Genomic DNA, 8,808 nt, shown 5'->3' with positions numbered 1-8,808 from the left:
TTCCCTGTGGACTACAATAACGATGAAGTGTGCGAGTGGTGGATCGGACGAGGACGGTGTGTTGGCGTTGTTCTATAGTGGTGGTGCGGTATGCTAATGGTAACACTAACACACGCCAAACATGCGACATCACATCAGAAGGCATCACCCAGATTGGCCAATCACCGGAGCCCGGCAAAAGACAACAGCAGTTCAGCAGCTGATCCCCGCTGTTTTTAAGAAGCCAATAGACATGAGAGCCGAGAGACCAAAATAAATAACGGAAGCTTTTGGCATAATATTTTTCAACGACCTTTGCGCTTTTGAAACACTTCCTTATTATTTATGATGTCATATTTTCAAGACATTCTTTTTAGTTCTACAGCTTGATGAAACCTTTTTGTTTGACTTCAGCCATTATAGATAATATGGCCATCTGAGTGTTTGTGGTTTGTTTGTAACAGTTTAATACAGTTAATTATTCAAAATGTCAGAGTTCCTTATTTTTAAACTGAAACTTGCTACTGTTCAAACATAAATAACAACAAACCTGGAATTATGCATTTGGGACTTTTTTTTTGCTTTTCCTTGTTGTACCGAACCGTGACTTCTGTGAACCGTTACACCCCTAGTGTCCACTTATAAACAGTTCAAACACGTCAGGTTGGATTCGAGGGAAAACAGATATCAATGCGTCCACTACACTTCAAGAAAACTCCCATGTGATGTAAGAGCAAAACGCCTCAAGCTTGAATACTTCAATCAGTTATTTCACTCATTTGAAGCAAATAAGTGGAGATTAAGAGACTGAAAAAGACATGAAATCACATGAAAATGTAAATGAACATCTCTTCATCTCAACAGGGAAGGAAACACTCTGATGTAACATGTTGACAAGCTGCTGATATCTGAGACACATCCAAACCTCAACACATGAAGAAAATCACATCTGAAAGTGTAAGGAATGATCAAAGCACTACGATTTCTGAGAGCATCATGGAAACAGCACTTCAGGATTGTGTGTGTGTGTGTGTGAGAGTGTGTGTGTGTGTGTGTGTGTGTGGTGTGTGTGTGTGTGTGTGTGTGTGTGTGCGTGTGAGAGTTGTGTGTGTGTGAGAGTGTGTGTGTGATGTGTGATTGTGTGTGTGTGAGAGTGTGTGTGTGTGTGTGTGTGGGTGGAGTGGGTGTGTGCTGTGTGAGGTGGGTGCGTGCAGTGTGTGCGAGTGAGATGTGTGTGTCGGTGTGAGTTGTGTTGTGTTCTGTGTGTGTGTTGTTGGTGAGTGTGTTGTAGGTCGGTTTGTGTATTGGCATTTGTGTGTGTCCGTCTGTCTGTGTGTGTGTGTGTGTGTGTGTGTGTGTGTGTGTGTGTGTGTGTGGGTGTGTGTGTGTGTGTGTGTGCTGGACCTCTTTCCACAAGTGCCTGGAAGTTTTTTATCTGCAGAAATGTGTAAGAAGGCGTCTGCTGTCAAAGCGACAAGCTCCTTATCTTACCCGCCGAGCGTCTTTCCATCACGAGAGCGCCGTGCTCCGCTAAGAGGATTTCTATTTTCGTGTTTAATTTAATTTCTTAGCGGACGCACGGGTGGTAATCTGGAGGAGTTTCATTCTGGGGAAAACGTGTTTGGTTCCATAATCTAAATTTGTTTCAGAGCAGATAGGAGATTCATTATGAGCTTGGAGAACTGCTGTGTTGCTGTTTGACCTGTGTGTGTGTGTGTGTGTGTGTGTGTGTGTGTGTGTTGTGTGTGTGTGTGTGTGTGTGTGTGTGTGTGTGTGTGTGTGTGTGTGTACCTGTAGTGGCGGGTGTCCCTCAGGGCTCTGTTGCTGGGGATGCGTTCGCTCTCCCTCTGGTTGAAGGCGTACAGTGTGTACGGATCGTCTCCAGGTTTCCATCGCCTCACTCCCAGGTAACCGCGCTCATCGAAGGCCTCCAACATGTCCTCCCACTCCGCATCCGAGATCTGGAGACACACAAAGACAATTAAATCCACCGGTTAGTTTAACTTTCAAACATTCAAAAGGTTTATTGTCATATGCAAAACGATCCCAGGCTCCTCCAACAGTGCAACATACAATAACAAGTGCTTCCTTGCTTCCTTCCTCCTTATATCTGGTTATCTTTCCTCCATTTAAATATCCTTTCTTTCTATCCATCATATATCCTTCTTTCCTTCCTCCTTTCAACCCTGTTACCTTTCCATCATCCTAATGTCCTTCAACCCTTCTTCCTCTCATTGATCCTTACTCTCCTTCTTCTTCTACCCATGCTGCTTCCCTTGAACCATCCTTCATCCTAATGTCCTCCTTCTTTCTTTCCTTTTGTTCTTCACTTCTTTGGAAGGAAGGAAGGATGGATACGTGGATCCCTTTCATTCGTTCCCTTACTCTCCATTTTTGAGTATTTCCTTCCTCCTTATATCTGGTTCACTTTCATCCATTAAAATATCCTTTCTTTCTATCCATCCTATTTTCTATCATCCATCCTTAATTCCCTTTCTTCCTCCCTTCCTTTCATTCATCCTTATTGTCCTTTTTCTTTTGTCCATACATCCTTCATCCTAATTGCATCCTTCCTTCTTTCCTTCCTTTTGTCCTTCACTTCTTTGGAAGGAAGGAAGGATACGTGGTTCCCTTTCATACCTTTCCTTCGTTCCCTTAGTCCCAATGTTCTATTGTTTCCTTCCTCCCTTCCTTTCACCCCTTCTTCCTTTCATTGATCCTTACTCTCCTTCTTCTTCTACCCATGCTGCTTCGCTTGAACCATCCTTCATCCTAATGTCCTCCTTCCTTCTTTCTTTTCTTTTGTTCTTCACTTCTTATTCCTATCCATTATCAATCCTTCCTTCCTTACTTCCTTCGTTGTATATCTGGTTCCCTTTCATCATATGTTCTATTATGTAATTCCTTCGGTATTTTCCATCATATTTTCTACCATCCTTCCTTAATTCCCTTCCTTCCTTGTTTCATTCTTTCATCCTTACTTTCCTCCTTTTTCTATCCATACTCCTTCCCTTGAATCATCCTTCATCCTTATGGCATCCTTCCTCTTCCTTCACTACTTTTTCTTATCCATTATCTATTATCCTTCCTTCCTTCCCTTCCTTCCTTCCTTCCTTCCTTCCTTCCTTCCTTCCTTCCTTCCTTCCTTCCTTCCTTCCTTCCTTCCTTCCTTCCATGTATATCTTGTTCCCTTTCATAATTTCTTATTCTCCATCTTTCCTTCGTTCATTTCCATCATATTTTCTTCCTTCCTTCCTTCCTTAATTCCCTTCCTTCCTTCCTCATATCCATCCTACTGCCTTTCATTTTTTTCTTTTCCTTAAGACATAACAATCTGAGTCCTCATCTTCCTCAAACTACAGTAATGTGTTATTTTACTAGACTCTCATTACTGCACATTAACCTTCGATTTAAAACCAGCTGAAATATCTCCGAGTGTGTTTCTGGTTTTTATTGACGGACATTTTCTTTGTATCAGTCATCAGCCCGACGACAGCTGAATGTGAGAGTTAGTCATAAATGTCAAACTCTGAGTCTCCGATTGTGATTATCCCCCACAGACATGCTGCTGCGTGTGTGTGTGTGTGTGTGTGTGTGTGTGTGTGTGTGTGTGTGTGTGTGTGTGTGTGTGTGTGTGTGTGTGTGTGTGTGTGTGTGTGTGTGTGTCAGTATGTAGTGTCTCTACTTTAAAGAGTCCTCTCCTGCTGATGTTCTGGTGTATATCAGTATAGTGTCTCTACTTTAAAGAGTCCTCTCCTGCTGATGTTCAGGTGTATATCAGTATAGTGTCTCTACTTTAATGAGTCCTCTCCTGCTGATGTTCTGGTGTATATCAGTATAGTGTCTCTACTTTAAAGAGTCCTCTCCTGCTGATGTTCTGGTGTATATCAGTATAGTGTCTCTACTTTAAAGAGTCCTCTCCTGCTGATGTTCAGGTGTATATCAGTATAGTGTCTCTACTTTAAAGAGTCCTCTCCTGCTGATGTTCAGGTGTATATCAGTATAGTGTCTCTACTTTAAAGAGTCCTCTCCTGCTGATGTTCTGGTGTATATCAGTATAGTGTCTCTACTTTAAAGAGTCCTCTCCTGCTGATGTTCTGGTGTATATCAGTATAGTGTCTCTACTTTAAAGAGTCCTCTCCTGCTGATGTTCAGGTGTATATCAGTATAGTGTCTCTACTTTAAAGAGTCCTCTCCTGCTGATGTTCAGGTGTATATCAGTATAGTGTCTCTACTTTAAAGAGTCCTCTCCTGCTGGTGTTCAGGTGTATATCAGTATGTAGTGTCTCTACTTTAAAGAGTCCTCTCCTGCTGATGTTCAGGTGTATATCAGTATGTAGTGTCTCTACTTTAAAGAGTCCTCTCCTGCTGATGTTCAGGTGTATATCAGTATGTAGTGTCTCTACTTTAAAGAGTCCTCTCCTGCTGATGTTCAGGTGTATATCAGTATGTAGTGTCTCTACTTTAAAGAGTCCTCTCCTGCTGATGTTCAGGTGTATATCAGTATGTAGTGTCTCTACTTTAAAGAGTCCTCTCCTGCTGATGTTCAGGTGTATATCAGTATGTAGTGTCTCTACTTTAAAGAGTCCTCTCCTGCTGATGTTCTGGTGTATATCAGTATAGTGTCTCTACTTTAAAGAGTCCTCTCCTGCTGATGTTCAGGTGTATATCAGTATAGTGTCTCTACTTTAATGAGTCCTCTCCTGCTGATGTTCTGGTGTATATCAGTATAGTGTCTCTACTTTAAAGAGTCCTCTCCTGCTGATGTTCTGGTGTATATCAGTATAGTGTCTCTACTTTAAAGAGTCCTCTCCTGCTGATGTTCAGGTGTATATCAGTATAGTGTCTCTACTTTAAAGAGTCCTCTCCTGCTGATGTTCAGGTGTATATCAGTATAGTGTCTATACTTTAAAGAGTCCTCTCCTGCTGATGTTCTGGTGTATATCAGTATAGTGTCTCTACTTTAAAGAGTCCTCTCCTGCTGATGTTCTGGTGTATATCAGTATAGTGTCTCTACTTTAAAGAGTCCTCTCCTGCTGATGTTCAGGTGTATATCAGTATAGTGTCTCTACTTTAAAGAGTCCTCTCCTGCTGATGTTCAGGTGTATATCAGTATAGTGTCTCTACTTTAAAGAGTCCTCTCCTGCTGGTGTTCAGGTGTATATCAGTATGTAGTGTCTCTACTTTAAAGAGTCCTCTCCTGCTGATGTTCAGGTGTATATCAGTATGTAGTGTCTCTACTTTAAAGAGTCCTCTCCTGCTGATGTTCAGGTGTATATCAGTATGTAGTGTCTCTACTTTAAAGAGTCCTCTCCTGCTGATGTTCAGGTGTATATCAGTATGTAGTGTCTCTACTTTAAAGAGTCCTCTCCTGCTGATGTTCAGGTGTATATCAGTATGTAGTGTCTCTTCTTTAAAGAGTCCTCTCCTGCTGATGTTCAGGTGTATATCAGTATGTAGAGTATCTACTTTAAAGAGTCCTCTCCTGCTGATGTTCAGGTGTATATCAGTATGTAGTGTCTCTACTTTAAAGAGTCCTCTCCTGCTGATGTTCAGGTGTATATCAGTATAGTGTCTCTACTTTAAAGAGTCCTCTCCTGCTGATGTTCAGGTGTATATCAGTATGTAGTGTCTCTACTTTAAAGAGTCCTCTCCTGCTGATGTTCAGGTGTATATCAGTATGTCGTGTCTCTACTTTAAAGAGTCCTCTCCTGCTGATGTTCAGGTGTATATCAGTATGTAGTGTCTCCACTTTAAAGAGTCCTCTCCTGCTGATGTTCAGGTGTATATCAGTATGTAGTGTCTCTACTTTAAAGAGTCCTCTCCTGCTGATGTTCAGGTGTATATCAGTATGTAGTGTCTCTACTTTAAAGAGTCCTCTCCTGCTGATGTTCAGGTGTATATCAGTATGTATTGTCTCTACTTTAAAGAGTCCTCTCCTGCTGATGTTCAGGTGTATATTAGTATGTAGTGTCTCTACTTTAAAGAGTCCTCTCCTGCTGATGTTCTGGTGTATATCAGTATAGTGTCTCTACTTTAAAGAGTCCTCTCCTGCTGATGTTCAGGTGTATATCAGTATAGTGTCTCTACTTTAAAGAGTCCTCTCCTGCTGATGTTCTGGTGTATATCAGTATAGTGTCTCTACTTTAAAGAGTCCTCTCCTGCTGATGTTCAGGTGTATATCAGTATAGTGTCTCTACTTTAAAGAGTCCTCTCCTGCTGATGTTCAGGTGTATATCAGTATAGTGTCTCTACTTTAAAGAGTCCTCTCCTGCTGGTGTTCAGGTGTATATCAGTATGTAGTGTCTCTACTTTAAAGAGTCCTCTCCTGCTGATGTTCAGGTGTATATCAGTATGTAGTGTCTCTTCTTTAAAGAGTCCTCTCCTGCTGATGTTCAGGTGTATATCAGTATGTAGAGTCTCTACTTTAAAGAGTCCTCTCCTGCTGATGTTCAGGTGTATATCAGTATGTAGTGTCTCTACTTTAAAGAGTCCTCTCCTGCTGATGTTCAGGTGTATATCAGTATAGTGTCTCTACTTTAAAGAGTCCTCTCCTGCTGATGTTCAGGTGTATATCAGTATGTAGTGTCTCTACTTTAAAGAGTCCTCTCCTGCTGATGTTCAGGTGTATATCAGTATGTTGTGTCTCTACTTTAAAGAGTCCTCTCCTGCTGATGTTCAGGTGTATATCAGTATGTAGTGTCTCCACTTTAAAGAGTCCTCTCCTGCTGATGTTCAGGTGTATATCAGTATGTAGTGTCTCTACTTTAAAGAGTCCTCTCCTGCTGATGTTCAGGTGTATATCAGTATAGTGTCTCTACTTTAAAGAGTCCTCTCCTGCTGATGTTCAGGTGTATATCAGTATAGTGTCTCTACTTTAAAGAGTCCTCTCCTGCTGATGTTCAGGTGTATATCAGTATAGTGTCTCTACTTTAAAGAGTCCTCTCCTGCTGATGTTCTGGTGTATATCAGTATAGTGTCTCTACTTTAAAGAGTCCTCTCCTGCTGATGTTCTGGTGTATATCAGTATAGTGTCTCTACTTTAAAGAGTCCTCTCCTGCTGATGTTCAGGTGTATATCAGTATAGTGTCTCTACTTTAAAGAGTCCTCTCCTGCTGATGTTCAGGTGTATATCAGTATAGTGTCTCTACTTTAAAGAGTCCTCTCCTGCTGGTGTTCAGGTGTATATCAGTATGTAGTGTCTCTACTTTAAAGAGTCCTCTCCTGCTGATGTTCAGGTGTATATCAGTATGTAGAGTCTCTACTTTAAAGAGTCCTCTCCTGCTGATATTCAGGTGTATATCAGTATGTAGTGTCTCTACTTTAAAGAGTCCTCTCCTGCTGATGTTCAGGTGTATATCAGTATAGTGTCTCTACTTTAAAGAGTCCTCTCCTGCTGATGTTCAGGTGTATATCAGTATGTAGTGTCTCTACTTTAAGAGTCCTCTCCTGCTGATGTTCAGGTGTATATCAGTATGTCGTGTCTCTACTTTAAAGAGTCCTCTCCTGCTGATGTTCAGGTGTATATCAGTATGTAGTGTCTCCACTTTAAAGAGTCCTCTCCTGCTGATGTTCAGGTGTATATCAGTATGTAGTGTCTCTACTTTAAAGAGTCCTCTCCTGCTGATGTTCAGGTGTATATCAGTATGTAGTGTCTCTACTTTAAAGAGTCCTCTCCTGCTGATGTTCAGGTGTATATCAGTATGTATTGTCTCTACTTTAAAGAGTCCTCTCCTGCTGATGTTCAGGTGTATATTAGTATGTAGTGTCTCTACTTTAAAGAGTCCTCTCCTGCTGATGTTCTGGTGTATATCAGTATAGTGTCTCTACTTTAAAGAGTCCTCTTCTGCTGATGTTTCAGGTGTATATCAGTATAGTGTCTCTACTTTAAAGAGTCCTCTCCTGCTGATGTTCTGGTGTATATCAGTATAGTGTCTCTACTTTAAAGAGTCCTCTCCTGCTGATGTTCAGGTGTATATCAGTATAGTGTCTCTACTTTAAAGAGTCCTCTCCTGCTGATGTTCAGGTGTATATCAGTATAGTGTCTCTACTTTAAAGAGTCCTCTCCTGCTGATGTTCAGGTGTATATCAGTATGTAGTGTCTCTACTTTAAAGAGTCCTCTCCTGCTGATGTTCAGGTGTATATCAGTATGTAGTGTCTCTACTTTAAAGAGTCCTCTCCTGCTGATGTTCAGGTGTATATCAGTATGTATTGTCTCTACTTTAAAGAGTCCTCTCCTGCTGATGTTCAGGTGTATATTAGTATGTAGTGTCTCTACTTTAAAGAGTCCTCTCCTGCTGATGTTCTGGTGTATATCAGTATAGTGTCTCTACTTTAAAGAGTCCTCTCCTGCTGATGTTCAGGTGTATATCAGTATAGTGTCTCTACTTTAAAGAGTCCTCTCCTGCTGATGTTCTGGTGTATATCAGTATAGTGTCTCTACTTTAAAGAGTCCTCTCCTGCTGATGTTCAGGTGTATATCAGTATAGTGTCTCTACTTTAAAGAGTCCTCTCCTGCTGATGTTCAGGTGTATATCAGTATAGTGTCTCTACTTTAAAGAGTCCTCTCCTGCTGGTGTTCAGGTGTATATCAGTATGTAGTGTCTCTACTTTAAAGAGTCCTCTCCTGCTGATGTTCAGGTGTATATCAGTATGTAGTGTCTCTTCTTTAAAGAGTCCTCTCCTGCTGATGTTCAGGTGTATATCAGTATGTAGAGTCTCTACTTTAAAGAGTCCTCTCCTGCTGATGTTCAGGTGTATATCAGTATGTAGTGTCTCTACTTTAAAGAGTCCTCTCCTGCTGATGTTCAGGTGTATATCAGTATAGT

General features: G+C 41.2%; 1 protein-coding gene across 1 annotated transcript in view; it reads right to left on the bottom strand.

Annotated features, from left to right (window-relative positions):
* Positions 1-1,546: 1,546 nt before the first annotated feature.
* The window catches only part of LOC117541253 (polypeptide N-acetylgalactosaminyltransferase 14-like), a 51,885-nt gene continuing 44,623 nt past the window's right edge, over positions 1,547-8,808 (bottom strand). Inside the window, exons 2-3 of the mRNA XM_034208427.1 lie at positions 1,771-1,940; positions 1,547-1,613 (exon numbers count right to left, since the gene is read on the bottom strand). Coding sequence (XP_034064318.1) covers positions 1,547-1,613; positions 1,771-1,940 — 237 coding nt within the window. The remainder of the gene's footprint in view (positions 1,614-1,770; positions 1,941-8,808) is intronic.

The sequence above is a fragment of the Gymnodraco acuticeps genome, unplaced genomic scaffold (genome assembly GCF_902827175.1).
Source record: "Gymnodraco acuticeps unplaced genomic scaffold, fGymAcu1.1, whole genome shotgun sequence".
NCBI classification, from domain to species: Eukaryota; Metazoa; Chordata; class Actinopteri; order Perciformes; family Bathydraconidae; genus Gymnodraco; species Gymnodraco acuticeps.
This window is presented reverse-complemented; position numbering and strand designations above follow the sequence as displayed.